Here is a 19856-nt window from a genome sequence, read left to right on the forward strand (position 1 = left end):
AGGACTGATGCCCCAGTTTTTATAAGAAATTCGTTGAGGGCCACTACAGCTCCCGTTTTACTGTTAGTGGTTTAACTATTAGCAATATTATATACTGGCTAACGGCTAATAATTAAACAAAAACATTAATGCTAGAGAAAGATGGAGTTCAGCCCAACTGCAATATTAACATGAAGTCTCTATTTAACAAGATAACATGATTATTTGTGTCTAAAAAAGTTTTTCTTGACTCTGACAAAAGTCAACCAACAACTAGATAGAAACAGTGGCACTCTACATTAACGGCTCTATGTTATCAAGAATGAAAATGAGTTAAGTCACCAGAAGCTCAGGAAACAAACAGGATTCGCACAGACCAGTATTATTGTAATCCTCATTTTTTTTTAAATATGCCTCTTTCTTTCTTTCATCTTTTTTCCCCACATGGAAAATGATAGGGAGTATGCAGTCGGCCCTCTGATCACTGCTTACAGCTACATTTCCTCTTCTCATTTCATGTGCTGAGTCAGGTCTCTCTTGCAAATGAGAACTTGGTCTCAGTGAGTTTACCTACCTAAGTAAAGCATATATCAGCTATATAAACTCTGTAAGAGGTTCACTTGCACCAACAGCTCTTAAATTCAAAGGTTCATAATACAGATAAGATGAAATACAGTAAAATAAACAGTTATTTGTATATAATGAAGGTATACATATTTATTAATTTGCAGTTTCTGATACTTTCTTGATATCATCAAGCATTAAGGGTGAAGATGGAAATAAATACGTCTGAGGCTGCTATTTATAAAAGCTTAAAAACAGAAAGGTCCTCTCAGGAAAAAAATAACAGAAAAAAACCGCAATCAGACAGACCAGAGACTTATTTTTGTGACAACTGATTATTAAAGGAACACCTTCCACTGAGACGGCTTGCGTTATAATTAACTATAGCATTAATTAATTGTAAATTTATGCCTAAGTGAATGCATTAGCTGTCATCAACTGATGATATCACATGACTAGTGCAATCATGTATTCATTAGCATTCGTGGCCGTTAGTGAAAATCTTTGTTTTGTTAGCTTCAAATGAAGATTTAGAAATCTTCCTGCAACATCAGGTTAGGTTGATTTGCTGATAAAGTCCCACCCACCACAAAACTGACATTTAATCGTTTAGAATAGACCTGGAGTCGAGTCAAGATCAAGATAAGCTATTAATAATGTTTTGTACATTTTATGGGTTTATTTTCCCCACCTCACAAATTTCACACTGAATTTGAGTACAAACTTAAAAAAAACATGTCCTAATTTATTCCCGCCTCCTGTGTGGCTGCAGAAGTGTTCAAACTTGCTGTGTTTTGGCAGTCTGTCAGTCTGGAGTCTGTATAAGTTGCATAGTGTACAGAGTGCAGTGCGCTAGGGCTCAGCTGGTTGAATATACTGTCATCCTTTAATCTTGCTATGAAGGACCGGATGACACATGGTCTCCATGTGAATGTGCAGAGAAAAAAAAGCCATTGATCATACACCCGTACACAATACGTCCTCACCATCAGTACTTTTAACTCTTCCTTAATTAAGGGGGGGAAGAGATTGACAAAGGCACCACAAATGCAACTTTTTTTAACGTAAACAGTTTGATAATGTTCCCGTCTTCTTAATGGGCTTTTCCCAATTGTCGAAACAGTGTGATCAAAGCACATCCACCCACCGCGGGAACAATTGCTAAAACACAAACACACATAAAAGCACACAAGCATGCACCAAAGAGAAACACTGGACCGTTGTTCAGTTTTATGAGCTAATATGAATATGGTACGTGAGCTCGCCCGAGGCCCTGGATGTGTGCGCTTTTGTGTGTGCATGTGAGTGTGAGCGTGGCTCTGCCGATGCGGTCTAATGCTGTGTGACTGGGGCCAGTGCTGTCAGCAGAGCAGAGACATGGACGCAGCACAAGTGCCTCCTTGCATAAACGCAGGGATGCTCATCCTCCTTTCTCACTATCTGACATTTAAAGGTCCAATCCGCAATTCTGGAAGCTCATCAATTATGGGTTCACACACCACCAACCAAGGAGAAATGCTAGTGCTTGCTGTGCAGTGCTCAGGTGCTAAAGTGCTAATATTTAGGAAATTCAGCTAAAGAAACGAAGGATAAACAAACCACGGATGATCAGAAGTTAAAAAATGATTTTAACTTTTAAGATTTCATGTAAATGTGGAGGTTTTTTTTTTTTTCAATCGTGGTTATTTTTAGCGGGCTGTTAACAGGCATGAGTGTCACAGTTTGCTGGTGAAAACAAAGTAGGAATGACAGATGAAAACAACAAGGAAATGCATTACAATCCCTAAGCCTGTCTGAGCACGTGTGTCTGTCTATGAGAGGATCTGTACACAGTGTTTAGGACAAACAAAGCTATTGAGTTTCTCAGATATTGTTTAGAATCACATATTGTCAATTCTTTCCATTATGGGCCATCACAACAATCATCAACAAGTCATTGCCATCTGCATTTGATGATTTGTAAATGTCATTAAATGCATATTTGTTAATCCAACTGTCAGTCAAAGCAGAAATGCCTTAAATCATACTCTGCTTGTGTATTTGATTTTAAAATTAGACATCATTTAAAAAACAAACGTTATATTTAAGGAGACTTGGAACTAGTGAATGAGACCATCAAGCTTCGACTGAGATCAAGGGAACCAAACTGGTCTGTTCCTTGGACTTCTGTGCAATCTGACTTCTTTTTGAAAACAGAGGTGTCACCTCTAGCTAGCCGTTACAAAGAATCCAAATTTAAGGTGCTTCCTCTTTGGATTCACTTTTCACAGCAACAACCCCATTCGTCCCCTATCAAGGATGTCACAATACAAGAATTTCAAACTTGATACCAGTGCCAGTTGATACAGAGGAAAATTGATACTGATATCAATTGATAGAAAAAATAAAAAAGTAAGAGAAATCTTTTTTTTTTTTAATTTTTTAGAGCAAGATTGGAACAATAGCCAAGCAGCCGTGACTAAGGAAAGTATGAAGTAGGTTCCAGGGTCCTTCTGTGCCACAAACGATTATGCTTGTGGTTAATATTTACATTTTAACCACCTGGCTTAATCGTCTCTTATGTTTTCCTGCCATTATTTTCATATTGACTTAACATAAAACATTCACCGCTGCTGGTACTGCAGCTTGATGCAGATTCTGCATGCCGGTGGGCCACGATACTGGGTTGTGCTGGGGGTTGCCGACTGGTATCTAACCCTGTGGTCTCTAACCCTATGTAGACAAGCTTATTGAAGGGTCAAACCAGCATTTGCTCATATCTTCCTTTTGTTTGTTTTCCCCAAATTTTACAGGAATTGCTTTGATTTTCTTGATATAACAATAGTTTTAGCCCCCCCACCAAACTTCAAAATAGGAAGATGCAATTGTACCAACATTGCTCGTCTTCTCTAAATAACAAAAATGCACTGCAGTACTTATTTAAGAAAACCAAGCCTGTTTTTCCCCCAATTAAAAATTCTATAGGTACATCTGAAGATGATGCCTGTATTCCTGCTATTCGTTAATATTATAAATGCACCATAGAAGGACTCTGGGTTCAAATGTGACAGTGTATGAGATATGAAGAACAAATACCACCAACATTAATTTCCATTTTTGAAGCAGCGTGTCTGTTTGGTTATCTTGTTTTCACTGGTGTTGATGTGACAATTCATTTCAATCAGTAACAGAAAAGAATGAAGTTCTGATAGAGAGCCTGTGTGTTAACAGTTTGCCTAAACATAAAACCCTTCTTTGAAATGAGAAGTCCATTTATTAAAATTTTTTTTTAATAAATGGACTTCTCATCCTGCTCTTAATGTCCGTCTACTGAGGCAAATTGCTGTTGGATTGCACACTGGGCCTTTAAAAACCACTGGACCAGTTGCCAAATTGAACCCCTGCTATCAAGTGAGTGAGGAGTGTGTATGTGTGCCGTTTAATCTGTAGGAGGGAAGCGGCTGGTTTGTGTGTGAAGATGATCTGGTTCCCCTCACTCACACTGGGAGCAGAGAACAGTGACGAATACGACCCCTGACATATGCAAATGTCTACTGATTCACACAGGCGAGGCAGAGTGTGTGTGTCCATGTGTAGTGCATGCAAGCTGTGTTTGCACAGTACCAAATCTGCCTGCATGTGGTGGATGTTTGTCTGCGGTTGTGTCTGTTTGCCTGTAGAATTTAAAATCCACCTGTACACGTGCATGAGAGAGTGCGTATATATATGTGTCTGTGGATTTGTGTTAGGTCTACTGGGAGCTGTTGCACTGATCTGTTTGTGTGCACATGTGTGTCACAGAGAGAGTGATAAGAGACAAGCTTACTTGGATCTGACTTGGAGAACGTGTCTCTATCCAGCAGGTTCCTAAAGAAAAGAGAAAGACAGAGAGAGAAAGAAAACAAAGACTTCCATTAACGTAAAAAATTAATTACTCAGCTGTCCTACTTCAACAAATAAAGAGCAACTACAAATTTATTACATCATTAAATTTTCCTTAATTAGCTCCCATTCTGACCCCGACAACTGGTTTTCTCAGAATCCTCCGACGACTTGATTAACAAAAGCCATTTCACCCAGTCACACTGCAGCGGTACAAATCAAGCTTGAAGTGCAGCCCATTTATATTTTAAACATACAGGAAAAGCAGCAGAAAAGAAGATGCATTTTTCACTTTTTTGCACTCTCCCGGAGTGCCAGAAGCAACTGTGGAAGCTGCCATCAAATTTACATGACATTCCCAGCACTGCACGGGCACGGATAAATGCACCGAAGAGCTCCATCACGAAGCAGATGCTCGGCGCTTCTGAGATATCCCACAGTAAGACAGCTCTGAAGGAATTAAATATTCAAATGAAGATGACAAGTTGCAGATGCCTAAGACCTGTGTATGAGGAAATCAAGAAGCAGCTCGAGCTCAGAATAAGGATAGGGAGACCTGGCGTGTTACGTCAGCAGAGGTGGAGCATTTGTGGTTTTAACTGTGTGTCAGTTGCTTCACAGTGCCCTGAGGTCTCAGGAGGAGGTAGTCAGAAGTCCAACAACAACCCAAGGGGCTAAAACAAACCCTTCGCTTATTCCCTCAGCTTGTACTCCTGCCAAATGTTACATTAGAACTTCATAAAGCTTTCATTGAGCAAACCAGAAAGGCTAAATAGTACGAGTAGCCTGGTCAACAGTATTTTACAGCACCACCCAGTTTCCAGTGTCTTGCACTAAATGTAACTCAGATTCTTGGTAATGCGTAAGTTTACTTGGCTTTTTATGAACAATATTTTCAGAATAAAGTCAAGTTATTATGCAAAAGTCTTTGTGTAGAGCTCTCTTACTGCGTGTTGTGATACAACATACTGCATCTTTACGGCATGAGGCTGTAATCGTCGCATCAAAGCATTTCTGACTTTGCACAAAAGAGAAATATTTCCTTATTACTAAAACCAAATTTGAAGTATTTTGTAGCATTTCACAGAGAGTATAACAGCCGTGGGAACAACAACTTGATCCCCACATTTCGACTTTTTGGTATATTGAATTTATTTGCAGAAAAACCTTTTGAGTTTGATCTCAAAATTTCGACTCTATTCTCAAACTGGACAATTTTTTGCATAATGTGGGCTCAATACTCGCATGATCAGAAGAAAAAAACCCACAAATGTACAATCTAAAACCAAGAGTCAGTGTAACAAAGAGACACAGACAGATTAACACTTTTGTCTATAGCAAACAACCGGGTTTGTTGGATGGGATTATGTTATCTGCATTTTAAAAGAAAAACATAGTTTAAAAATCAATAATAGCTTGTAATTAGCAGAGAATTAGAGCAATGAAATACTACACATTTCTAAAGTGTGGGGACTGGCAAATATACAATAGGAGACAAAAATAAATACAAAACAAGTCACACCTACAGACAGATTTAAAAGGATGATGAGCTCAAGCGTTTGTGCTGTCTCAGGCTGTGAAAAGAAAAAAAAAGAAGTTTTTAACAGGCTTTTGAGGTCATGATCCACTATGAAATGGTCATCACTGAAATCTATTATTACTGACAAGAACTAAAGCTGAACTGAGTCATAGCATGATTGTTGAGGTCAACTGTAACGTGTGCGTAAGAAACAAAAATCAGATTTAGACTCTTTAAAAGAAGGCTGTGTGGTGTATGAATTTAAACTGTGATAATCACAGCAGCACGACTTTGTCCATATTGTGCACGGCTCACAGGGAACAAAAGTTGAAGGGCTAGCTGCAGGGTAAGCACTCAGTCGCCCATCCTGTCCTGTGTGACAAGCAGCGAGTGACTTGAAGCCATTGATGGCTAGTGATGTATCTAGATCAGGCACTCGTGTTGTGCTAATCCCACTGCTACCCAGATGGTAAAACGCTACGCTCTGCTGCTTCTCTGTCAGGGCATGCCCACTGGCCCTTTGAGAGCTTTGAGATGTTAAATAAATGACAATAAGCGATGGAACTGAGCCTAGTCATATCGGGGATGTATTTTATGACTGGCAGATAGTCTGGAAGATTGCGTAGGAGTGAGAAGTGGGCAACTTCACCTGCCAAATGAGATAAATGTCCAATAAAGAGGATAGTATACCCGATTGTCTCCCAGAGGAGTACGCGTGGAGGCAGGAAACAAGATGCAGTGAAGAAAAAAAAGCAGCAGAAAAAAACAGAGTGTCTCAAGAGTCTAAAGACAGCACCGTGTGTGTGTGTGTGTGTGTGTGTGTGTGTGTGTGTGTGTGTGTGTGTGTGTAGGCAGACATACACACACTTCTATGGATACGGTAACCTCCCTATGAGTCATACACACCCGAGGGCTTCCACCTGCCCCTCAGAGAGAGGGGGGACTCTTTAAAAAGCCCTTTCCTGCACAGGCAGCCTTGCAAACGTCTGGGTGGTCAAAACAGAGTGCCTCGTTGTTCATCAAACATTTACGCTAGCAGTCCCTCTTCAACACCAGAATTACATTTGAAATCCCGCCAGTTATGTAACAGGCACCTAAACATGGCAGCTGGAGCTTTAAATACCTGCATGTGCAGGTGGGATGGGGGACTTCCATCTTTTGAGAGCATCTGAGATTAAATTTTCCTTCAGCAGTGAGAGTGCTAGCCTGGGGAAATCAGCCAGTATTCTTTTTCTAATGACACACGTGCATTTCTAACCACAAATGATGTTGGGGGGTTTTTTAAAAGCAAAGTAAACAATTTCTACCATATTTAAAGCGTATAAAATGGTGAAAGTGTTCACAGGGCAATGTGGAAAACCTTCCTCTCCTCAGGAAGAGCCCATTCCCACAAAGTCTGATAGTTTATCTGCTTATTATTCACCTTCAAATGATGGTTCCTTAGTTTCGACAAGATTCTTGGGGTTAATATTAAGGATACAGATGATAAACAGATACAGTAACAAAATAAAAACTTGCTCAAATTCAGTAGAAAAGTACACGTAGAGTTTGAGAGACCACAGGGCTGTCACAACATGAGATACTGTCAATAAGGCCTCTGCAATGTTCTGAAGACAGTTAAACTTGTCAGGTAGTGATGTCCAGCAGGTGAAAATGCAGCTCCATGAACATGCACAGCTGTGGATTCCAGCTGCTTCAATGTTGCATTAACTCAGCCAGTTAATGCGAAACAAATCTAGCTGCTCATTAAAGCTTTCTGGTTTGATCAGAAAAGAAACATTGGTCCATACACCTGAAAGTCCTGAAAATGCATTGTGAATTCTGTCTCGAGTCTACAAATGTATCCGTGTATTTCTGTGGTGCTGATGCTGTGCTGAGCGGAAAGCTCCTGAAGCTTCTGAAGTGTCGGAATGTAGAAAGCTAACAACGTCCTTCTCACCGATAGGCGAAGTGATTTTTAGCCAATTACAAGTTGAATCTGGTACTCTGGGTTGTTAGCTAAGATACCGTCATTAAGTCGCAGCACAACTAATGTGTATGCGAGCGAATTTGCTCATTTGCGGCCATGTATTTTTTAATGCACCTTCTCAGATTGTCGTGCCCAGGGCTGAACTGGGACAAAAAATCGGCCCGGGCATTTTGACTAGAGACCGGCCCACCAGGTATTAAAGCCATAAAGCCTTTGAATGAAAACAAACGCTGTTGTGACAGTGATGTACAGTCTTGTCGGTATATGTATGATTTTTATACATTTTACGTCAGATAAAAACTTTGATTGTAAGCTTCAGATAATTATTTAATAAAAACCAGACATTTTAAATGAGAATAAGAAAGTATTTCTTTGTGCCCCCCTTTCCCTGTTAATGCCCTACATGGACCCCTGGCAACATCTTGCTAGACCCGCCCCTGCACAGTTACCAGCTGTCAGCTAATTAGAAAAGGATCCTGGTGTTATTTGTCTCTCAGAAACAGTTCATAACTTCCCTTCAACTCATTCATGTCACTTAAAAGGTAAACCTGTTTCTCCATCACAGCTCTGATGATTCAGTAAGGACATCTCCTGGTTTCATCTTCATGTTTCCCTCTCATCACATATCCAAACCAACATCATGACCAGCAGCTTTTACAGCTGTGGCTCCAGCAAACATCAGCTGATACTAGAAAGTAATATTAAATAAATTCTAACAACAGCTGATCAAGCTTAAACGTGCTGCTGTTGTTTAGCATCCGGCAGTTTCCTCTTTCTGGCACAAAGTGGACGATAAACAAACAAGAGAGAAAAGCCGATCAGCTGATCATTGATCAGTTTCATGATTGAAGTAGCAACAGGAGAGGGAGAGAGAGAGAATGAGAGAAGAAGAGGCAGCTGTGCGGCTTAAAGATGCAGAAAAACTCCAGCTTTGTGTCGTTTTCATTGTAGCTGAAGTCCGGGACAAACTGTGTTCCTTTTCGGCTCAATATGAAACACGTAATATTTTCTCTGAATACCAGACGATTCCGTTTTTTACAGGACAGTCGGCAACTCTAATAATTAGCCTTATGAATAAAATAAAGTTCACTATCAATAACATCAAAGCACCCACCCAGCTGTATAGAAACTCTGTCATGCTAGCTAGTACGCAGTACTTGTTATTGTAACTGACGGTAAAAAGTCAGCACAACGAAAATAAACTCCACCTAAACTTGGTTTATATCTGACCCAGATAGACTGCAGGTCATAACTTCTTACCTGAAGTTCAGTTCACCTGCCTCCCCTTTCTCTCATCCACCTGCTGGCCTCCACCACTTGCTAATGTTACTGAATCTGTGGAAGCTCCGCCACAGCCACCACCAAATAACTGAGTTATTTTTACACATCAGCCAGCATCTGGCCAATCCACCACCTTTCATTGTTTATACCGTTACAAAAAAAATAAAAAAATCATCGGCCCATAAAAACGAAAAATCACCATCGGCCCACCGAGCAAATGCCGGATGGCCAGTCCAGCTATGGTCGTGCCATCAGTTAACCCTTCGCGTGCCAGCTGTGGCACGCATGCCTAGGGTTGCCGACCCCTGTCTTAAAGTCAGATACCATGCAACTGCGGAGTGGGTGGTTACTTTTACAGCGTAACCTCACGCAAGCACACGAGCTTGACATCTGCCTTCCAAGAGTGTGGAGTGTTTTTCGGAGCAGCAGCAGTCGTCTGCAGAGCCGTGACATCAGTTAATGAAGAAGTTCCCACGAAAGATGCTGTAACCAACAGCACAAGCTGCTAGGAGGATAACTCCAGATCAATACAGTCAATCGAAGCTACAGAGATTACTCGGCTGGTTTGATCAGTTTAGCCTTGAAACACCTGAGAAACTCTCTTAACTATGAACGATTTTCTCAGATTCTGAGTGGGAGGGGGGTTTGTATCTTCAAGGGAAACTGATGTTCACCCAATAATGAACCACGAGAGTCCTGCTTTACGAAAAGAAGCCACAATTTGAGTAGTCTGTGTTAGTTGTATGACATAATTACAATAATAGGTGTTAAAGAAATTATGTAAAATTTGAAACTGTAACTATGGTGTTGCATTGTCATAGTTTAAATATTTATGTGAACTACAAAGTTCCATCCATCCTCTTCTTCTTCTGATGTTAAAACATATAAGAGGAAAATTCCCCTCAGGTGAACATACAATGCTTTGGAACAATGACATTCCTCTTATCTTTGCTATGAAACGATTTCTTCTTCATATGTTTTCAGTGCAGGCAACTGGGGACAAAAGTCCGATTTCTTGTTATGTTCAAAAGTCAAACGATTATTAGTTATTATATAGTAATAGGGTTATAAATGAAATTAATGCCTTTAAAAAAAGCTCTTCTGGTACAAAATTCCCTTGTTGTGTGCTTCATTATTAATATTTTAAATGTTGAGCTACCACTAAAGAGAACGCTTTTTACAAACTAAAGATTAGTAAGTCTCACAACACTTTCACTTTAAGCTCCTATTGTTACAGAAGGAGATTTTTAATGGCTATTATAAAGCAAGCAAAGCATATTTTGCTTGCTACGAATGATAAATCCTCTATAATGACCATCCTTAAGGATCCCAGAGTTTGTTTGCACAACCTATGGGCCATAGCTACACTTGAGTGCGGTGGATCATAGAAGGAGCAAAATAAAAGGTGAGATTTTTATAGAGCTTCAGTGTAGGCAGGATGTCAGGCCAGACAGGTGGGTAAGAAAAACAGTTTAATATGGACCCAGACTTTTCAAACAAACTATTTTCTCTCTCTGTTCAAAGGTGGAACCTAAATTCAGATGACAAATTGATCCAGTATTAAACAAGAGTGTTATAGATGATAGATGGAAGATACAATTAACCTATGACTTATGAGTCTGAAGAACATGGTCAATGCTCTTATTAATGTCTTTTAGTGAAAGTACAGTTTCTCTAATGGTGAGAAACTGATTTTTGGGGGGTCAAAGATAACAGTCTTTTTAATGCAATTAGAAGGTGGCATTTATATCTCCAATGAGGCGGCTTCAAACCAGCTTCAGTCCAGTAATAATGCAGGAATGTTGCTACCACAATCCAATATGCGTGCATTCCTGCTGTGGACTTTTGTAAGCTGAACTATGCATTTCAACTGGTTCCCTTGTCATTTATGACAAGATATAATAGAATAGCTGCTGCCATGACAGCACCCTACTTAAAAAAGATGGTTACATTTTTGATCAAAGTCCTGGTAAATTTCCTTCGAGTGAAGGTCAGAACCTATGTGGCAGGTACTACAAAGATTTATGCCTTCAAGTTCTTGTGAATCTGCTGTGAAATGTCAAGTTTTATGTCCTCTCAGGTACGATTTGTACTTTTGTTTTTGTGTTTTTTAAAGCCCAAAGATTCCAGCAGTTTAATCAGGAGCTAAACATTAATCTGAGGTTATATGTTAATTGTACTGACATTTTTTATAGGCTGCACCAGAACCTCTAAATGTCATTTGCATAATTACATTACACACATGCTACATCATATTCTATTTTTAGCCCATATATTTTTGATAATAGCTTATGATGAATCTGCCAAAGAATCTGTATTCAAGCGACTGAATCGGGTCATTCGGTGCACTTAGCAACACTTGTTTCTAAGACTGGTCGAGAAAGAGTATCCGTTTTTGTGAAGAGCTCCGCCGATTTGTTGAATAACCATTGAGACAATCAACGGAATATTAATGTGCAATCATTTTAAGGATTATAGGTCATTTTTAAGCAAAAATACCAAAATATTCAGACCCAGCTGAGGATGCCACTGTGAGGACTGATTTTCTGTTTTCCTGTTTCAAAGTAAACTGAAACCTTTTCAGGTTTTTGAATAGACTTTTTGACAAAAAATAAAATAAATACAATAATTGATAAATTATTGATATATGCAGCTACATTGATTGCAGTTTTGTTTTTTTTATCCGATTCTTTATTTTTTTCCTAAGTGTGACCTGCCAACACCAATTTTCTTCCGAGAAACTAGAAACTGTCTTATTTGGTCTGTGATCACCGATCTGGTCATCCTCTTCATCGCTGCCATAATCTTTTTATCATCTAAGAACAAAGAGACAGTCATACACGCACTTTAACAACGCAGTCCATAGATACAGGTGCATATCTGTATATTATCTGAAGAGGACTTTTAATGGATTTTAGCAATAAATACCATATAATGTATTTAATATTTACAGCCTGGAAGTAATGCTTCTTAGAACTTAGAATACTGCATAAATCTGCATAAAAATCCTCTATTGCGCTCAGTAGAAAGGCATCAAATACTGGACACTAATCAACATGATGTCTTCAAATCTGTCCACAGCAATCACGCAGATGCAGGAAAGTGGCTGTGGAAAAGATGAAAGCAGAGGAACAAAGGTGGGGGGAGGGAGGGGGATGGTTAGTAATGTGATGGAGGCATGTCGGCTCTCAGAGGTAACCAGGTAAAGCTGGTTACCTCTGAGAGCCGACAGCTGTCTGGTGCCTTCATTAGACCAAATGACTGCTTCAGAAAACTCATTAATGCAGCCACCCAGCACGACCCTTCCTGCGTTTAGGACTCGCCACCTGAGACCAACTTGATCTGTTGGCTTTGTGCTCTTTGCTCCCTAAATCCTTCACAATTTAGGTGGAACGGAGCAAAGAAACAAGGTAAAGCAGGATGAAGTGAAGCAGAGGGGAAACATGACATTAGCTTAGCCGGATTTCATTTCATTTAGCTTCATTAGAGTTTTATTTGAACTAAAGATTTAATAGTAATTCTTTAGAGCTAACTAGCAATCAGTGGATCTAAGCAGCAATTAAGAGGAAACAACAGTAGTGGAAATGTATGCAATAACGGGTACTGAAACAAAAAGTACAAAACATGATCAATTACATAAACTGTAACGAAGGAATTTTAGCACCTCATTATACAGTAAGAGTGTGCACAGCCACAAAGAGCTTTGCTGCTTTGAAAATACTCCCCCTCATGACAACACTTTCTTTGTTGTTTTTAATCATTTTAGCCCTGTGATTAGATTGTGAAACAATGTGCAAATAACCTGTGAGAGTTGGAGATCCTGCTACTGTGTGCAGTTCTTTTATAATGGAAAAAGCTTTATTGGTTATACAAAAAAGCTACAAAAAAAACCCATATTGATCTTTCTATTTCTTCATGTGATACTATTTGCTTATTGCTTACTAAGTCCTGGGCTTTTAGTCTGTATTTGAATCAGTTTTTTCAGACATTTTTTGGACTTTGAAAATTGTAATTACTGTATAGTAAACACATTCCATTTGATCTGATGTTATTTGAAGTGGGCAAGCTATAATTTTACGCAACTTTTCATTGTTAAGTAAACTAAATGGTGATTATACAAAGTAGAATACAGTGTAGTCACACCACTGACATTTAGATATCTATGATATTTCCTGGGTAAATGAACATTATAATGCATAATTAAACAATGAAGACCAGCGCTTCTGTTTTCTCTGATAGCTTTTCCCAGTTTGTGAAAACCACAGAACATTCATATCCTAGCAGGCAGCTGAAGCCCCTATCCGGTCCTTAAGTGATGACGTGGCGAATCCTATTTCCGGGCCTAAAGTAGTCTGCGTTTAATATGGCTTTTGTGTTGTTAACATGTTTAATGCTATGTATTTTCTTCTATTTAATCTCAAAAGGCTCCTAAAACAGTCAGTGATCACTGTTGACCTTCCTCGGCTTTTATTACCGCTGATCATTTATTTAAGCTCAGTTTTTAAAACCTTAGGATGTAACTACAGCCCAGCCCATGCAGCAGTATATGAATGACTAACCTCGTATTGTGGATGGATTATCTCAGTTGTTCTCCTGGCTGAAGTTTGGTCCTTTTACAGCATCCTGCCATGCGATTACATTTGTTCCTGACCACGAGAACACTCACGTTAACTTTTATTGAGTGGAAAAAAAGTTAGCTTGTTTATATTATGCTAACATAGCTGTGTCGCTAGCGGTCATGTAGCACATCATTATATACCAGCTAGCCAAACTTCAGTAACCCTACAAACGTCACTGCTGTTTAGTTTTCTGTCTTCATATATGTTGGAAGTGATAACAGAGCTGTACGTTTTAATTTGTTTCCAAAACCCCGCAGTCAGGACATGCTATATTGTATTTAGATAGAAGCTAGCGAGCTAACTTCCTGCTAACTTCTAACTCTGTTAAATGTCATAAATTTCGTTTTCATGGATGCCTGGATGTTATACTCAATTGTTACACCTGGTAGAGCAGAACGCTGATCATTTTATTAAAGATGAAAGACTTTAGACAGTTTTTCAACGCTCAGTAATGCCATAGTGATCGTTTGATATATGGACCAGCAGCAGAGTTTAGGCCCAGACACGGCTAGTGACGTCAGACTTAACGACCGGATTGATCTTCAGCAGCAATGTCGCTGCTATCTTGTACTTTGTGGCTACTGTGTACCTTTTTGGTCCTGTTTTATTTTACTATCAAAGTTGAAAGATGGTATATTGATACAAAATAAATTGGCCTTTTTCATTTTGTATATGTCAAGGTCAAATTATACATTTTTTATCTTATGTAATTGAAATGTTTTAATATTTTTAACTTGTTTCTTAGGTGCTTTGCTGCAATCTCAAAATGTCTAAATAATATTTCAACGACGTAAAGCATTTTGTATGTTAGCTCTAATCATTAGCCCCAACTGGTTAACAGGTAATTCACAGTCAAACCAGTCAGCTTCATTTCTACCGGACCAAATGATTTTAATTTATCCTCGTCTAATTTCTTTAACCAGCCCCAATCAGCTGTGCTACACAAAGATCAAGCTCCACTGTTACCAGACAAATAAACGTGTCATCTTTTAGTTTGCTAAATGAGCCTCACCACAGCCATGCTTTCTTTCTTGTAATTACAGAGGAGTTTAAATTGTTGGCAGAACACAGCACCAGTTGGAGATCTCTGCAGACTCCACAGCGAGAGCACCAACCACAATTTATCTTCAGAGACTGTACCATTCTGAGCCTTCCGGTGAAGGAGTCATTATCTAGCTTTAAAGCCTCAATGTGTAAAATGCTGGTGTGATTACATGTTTATGTATGTGGAAAATGAGACAGTCGTACTGAAGAAAAATAGCACAGCGTGTTCTTTGCTTTCACATCATTCTTCTCAGGCTCCTGGGGTGAGAGTGGTAGTGAAAGCTACTGTTATTTGAGTACCAGTACCAGAAATTGCTTCTTTTTAAAGCATACACAGAGGCTTTAAAGGGGACCTGCTGTACTTTTCTCTGTTTTCTGTCATACAGCTACTGTTACTATGGTGGATGTTGATATTAAATACAACATTTAAAATAATAGATTCAGCATAAAAGAAATCCCTGTCAGCCAAAAGTTTAAGTTTCAAACTGTTTCACACATTTTGTTCTATTGTTGCCTCTTTATGATGTTGGTGACACTGGAAATTCCTAATATGGTCATTTCAGACACAGAGCTCCTGCTGTAAGCAGAGAAGCTCCACCCTCCTGCTATTTCAAACCTGTTTGCGAGAGGCAGCCAATCAGATGATTGCACTTTCATCAGGTGCTGAGTAATCTTGAACTGTGCTTCCCAATGACATTAAATTTACTGGAGAAAAAACAACAACGCTATTTCACTTCTCATAAAAGCCAGAGAAACCTAGTTATTTTTGTTTTAAGCCATTTGTATTTAGAACTAAAACAAAAGAAATCTAAGAAACCTGCACGCTATAGTTTCCTTCCCTGCTCCACTAACTCTTTCTGTCTCTTTCTTCACCTTCCTCGTGGAAAGTGCAACATCAGCTGTGACACATCGACCAGCCTCTCAGCAGGTCGGCGTCCGGCTTCAATACAGCTACACAGAGCACGTCAATTCTTCAAAGGGATACACTTCGTAGCTTTTGTGCCCAAAGGTCATGACTATCTCTCCGCTGTGGACCACTCAGATCACAAGACAGCCGAGCTGACGCGAACACCAACATCATTCCCTACAAACACTTCCCAAAACGCCCAACTGTCTGCAAGGTTCATTTGCCTGTGCAGCTCTACAGACTCGCCACGCTCACTGTCTCCACTGACTTGTGTTTGTGTCATCAAGGCCTCGTGATCATGAGTGAGGAAACTCAGGCAAATGGCTGTGCGGGAGTTTTCTTCTCACTAACACTCCATATTTGTCTTGAGTTAATCAATCTGTCACTTCTGCTGCTTCACTGCACATGTGACGGGTCCGGAGACGGTTTGGATTTATTGAGTGAGGGAGCTTTCACTCAGCGACGGACTCTATCTGGGCTGAATGCTTCAGTAGCTTCGTCAACACAAAAGTGGGAAAATCACACTCTCCACAAGCTGAGGACTGGTAAATTTTGTTTTGGTGTGGCTATTAATGGTTTCACCTCAGGCAGATCAAAAAGCTAAAGCATGTTTGTTCTGTCAAAAAAAAAATGAACTAGTACAGTGAATTATTGGACTAGATTTTCACACGAAAGATGCATTTAACAGCCAATATCCACTTAACCAAAAAACAAACAAAAACAGTAAAACAATATTAAGCTATAACCTGATTCAGATAGGTGTTCTGTTCTTGATTTCTGCCACAGTCCAATATAAGGCAGCTGCTCAGAGAACCAGACAAAATGCATGCGTTCATCCAAGGAATCTGTCTCTGTAGGTTTTTTTCCCCCTGTTTTAAAATCAACATAGAAGAAAACCAAGCTAAAACGGTGTCAAAATGATGTAGTATATCAAACTTTGGTAAAAGAAAATGCCAGGACTGCCAGTTTGGTGTACAACAATGAAGCAGTGCAGTAATCCTACAATGCAGGACTTGGCTTTTTTCTTTGACACACACGACACTAAAACTGAATCTATTTTTGATTTTGGTCGTCAGTCCTAAAAATTCGTTTAACGCTCCAATGAGACAGTGGTGAAATTTTGCAATTAGGAAAAAACATAACAGCAAATGCCTACATGAAACTGCAAGTGTTGTTAGTGCCCCGAACCAAAGGTGGTGCAGTTTAATGCGTCACCATTGCACAGCTTTTTTAGGATAATTTTTGTGCTGGTTGTGAACTGCAAAGCTTGTACATCCCAACACTATACACGACTGGCTCCCTGGAAGCTTTACTCATTTTGTCAAAGGTGACTTGTGTATTTTGTCTATCATTTGGCTCCACAAGCTTGAAAGCTTGTGGTGACAGAAACAATGCATTACCTAATGCCTCTGTCACTCAAAGTGCCTTTGCAAGCATTAAAGAAATGTCACTGCAGTTTGTCCATTTTCCATCCATGCCATTTTCTATAACTGCTTGCTCCTTTTCACGGTCAGGAATATGCATAAGGAAAAGCACATAAATTATGTTTGCATGAATAAAAAGAGCTTTTTATAAGAATGCGGAGATGAGTCATAATTTGCGGGAGCTTTTCTTTTATGATGCCATTTTTTCCCCTTAAAACAAACAAACACATACATAATCAAACACAAAATATCTTCACAAGTTCAGATCTCAAAATCATGAAGTTCATTACCAAGCTGACTTGCTGTGCAAAGCTTTTATCTTAGAACTAAAACAGCAACAGAAGCTCCATCTGCATAAACAGCTGGCAGATTTTAGGTCAGCGGGAATTTAAATGAGTCCAAAGTCTTTGTTCTTCTGTTCATTAAAAGTCTCAAATAAGGTTTACAAGAATTAAAGTTTTGCAGTGAAATAAAGATTTAAAGACTACATGATCTCAGCCTGAACATAGACCTGAACGACCGACTAAATCAAATAAAATGTTTTATGACATGCCCTGAATTCCTTGTCACTTATCTTACTCTTATACAGCATTATGATATTGAAAAGTTGTTTGGGGCGTGACTGCCTCTTCAGTTTAGGGGCAAACAAACCAGGATAACTAAAAATCCCCAGATTGTGTCAAAACACGTTACTGATTTTACACATTCAGACGACAAACTGAAGAAGAGAAAATGGATGCACACACCCCCCCCCCCCCCCACACACACACACACACACACCTGAAAAGTTACCAAATGAACCTTTGATCATAATAAAAAGAAATTAAAAATTCAGCTTCAATTCAGCACTGATCGTGTTGAATTGATTGATTGATTCTTTTTAATTCATGCTTCAAAGGAGGCTTAAACGATTTAGCGCTTATGCAGATTGTTTTATTATGTAAATCTTCAGTCACATTCTGCTCCATTTTAAAGATTCTGTGATGTGTGAATCATAAGCTTTGCTTTGATTGGACACTTTACACAGTGGGCTTTACCATCCACTGCATTAGCACACTGTACTGTAGATCTTTGTAGTTCACTAAACATTCAATTCTATCAACATAAAATTACTCGCTGATCTATATTTCAATTTTAAAAAAACTTTTGTCATTGAAGAGCACATGCTGCTTTTCATTGCGTCATGGGATTTAAAATGTGTCTTCTTGGCTTTTAAAAAAAATCCAAGAGCTCAAAACCCATGATGACACCTTACTTTCTCAACTTTAAAATTTCATTGAATCTAAATTTAATCCTAATCTTCTCAACAGTCCTGACAGTCCTGCTGAGAGACCCCAGATGATACACGGAGAGGAGAAATGATTGGATGGATAGAGTGACAGATATAGCATATTTCATATCATTACAAACAGCAAATCCTTCCACGTAAGAAGCAGCAGCCTGAAAATGGTCGGTGTGTTTTTAAAAGCTGACTGGACGTGTCCACTGTAGTAAAACTGCCACAGCGCGAATCAAACAGCCTGCTCCAGCATCCTCCACCCGTCCTCCCTGCAGGAAATTCCCACATGAAATAAATATTTCGTAAGGATGATGACGTGGTGAGGTGGTCACTTTGCTTCGGCGCAAACATAAATTTCTGCAGCTCTGCGAGTGGCAGCTTCACCGAAGCTCGGAAACGTGACAGCAGTGTAAAGACATGTCAACTCTGACCTCCATCCGGCGCTCATCCACAGGAAAACTACTGGCAACAGACGCGCAAGAAAACGTGCCTTCCTGCACAAATCCAATATATAATCATTCACCTGCCACTGCTCTCGTATAAAGAGAAAAGTGGCGTGACTCCACACCGCACTGTACAAACAAATCAAATTGAAACAACGAGCGCAAAGCGAGTTTGTGCTGGGTTTATTCCCTACTATGCAGCCTGCACGGAACTCCCGGGCAGATATCACAGTGAAAGGAATATTTATTGTTTTGTACATCTCAACGCAGTGAAGCAAAAGTGGTCAGCACTCACCTGCACGAGACCGTCAGTTCAACTTTGGTGGCAGGTATCGAAGCGGTGAAGGGGTCCGCGTCCCCAATAAACGCCATATTCATCGCTGCTTGGTCGGTCACAGTGCGTCCCCTACCCCCAGCGCTGTAACGGCGGCATGTGAAAAAGCGGTGTAAAAGAAATAGAAGGGGGGGAAACCTCGCAATGGATGCTCAGTGAGCCGTTTGCTTCCTGGAAGAACCAAACACCAGAGAGCGAGAGAGAGAAAAGCACACGGACGCAGACCTGCAGCGTGCCACAGTCGGGTCTCTGTGCGGCTCTGTGCTCCGGAGGAGAGAGGACAGTGTGAAGGGGCGGGAAGACACACATATACAAACACACCACACACACACAAAGTGGGAGTCCACAGCTATTTGTGAGGACCAAAAAGAAGGATCGTTTCTATTTAGAGGTGAGTGCAGGGTTATGTGTAAAGCTCTGTTTTGGTTTGAAATTGCAGTACTCGGGAAACTATCATCTTTAAAGGTCTGGAATCGATAAAACATGTTAAATAAAATCAGTTACACCCAAGACAGTCAGGACTTCAGCACAGCAAAGCCTCAATGTGTGCATCCTGCTCAGAATAACAAAAAATGGGTCACAGAGAGGCAGCCATCAGATTCTATAAAAGATAACCAATCAGTGATGTCAAGT

At 39.8% G+C, this 19856-nt stretch overlaps 1 protein-coding gene across 2 annotated transcripts in view; it reads right to left on the reverse strand.

Annotated features, from left to right (window-relative positions):
* LOC146705057 (copine-8-like) overlaps nucleotides 1-19463 on the reverse strand; it is an 89270-nt gene extending 69807 nt beyond the window's left edge. For both annotated transcript variants that reach the window (XM_085462596.1, XM_085462597.1), the window contains exons 1-2: nucleotides 19185-19463; nucleotides 4349-4389 (exon numbers count right to left, since the gene is read on the reverse strand). In XM_085462596.1, coding sequence (XP_085318722.1) covers nucleotides 4349-4389; nucleotides 19185-19267 — 124 coding nt within the window. In that variant the 5' untranslated portion in view covers nucleotides 19268-19463. The remainder of the gene's footprint in view (nucleotides 1-4348; nucleotides 4390-19184) is intronic.
* Nucleotides 19464-19856: the final 393 nt, after the last annotated feature.

The sequence above is a fragment of the Copadichromis virginalis genome, linkage group LG7 (genome assembly GCF_057382275.1).
Source record: "Copadichromis virginalis isolate Kocher_CV1m ecotype Utaka linkage group LG7, C_Virginalis_male_GT1.1, whole genome shotgun sequence".
Lineage (NCBI taxonomy): Eukaryota > Metazoa > Chordata > Actinopteri > Cichliformes > Cichlidae > Copadichromis > Copadichromis virginalis.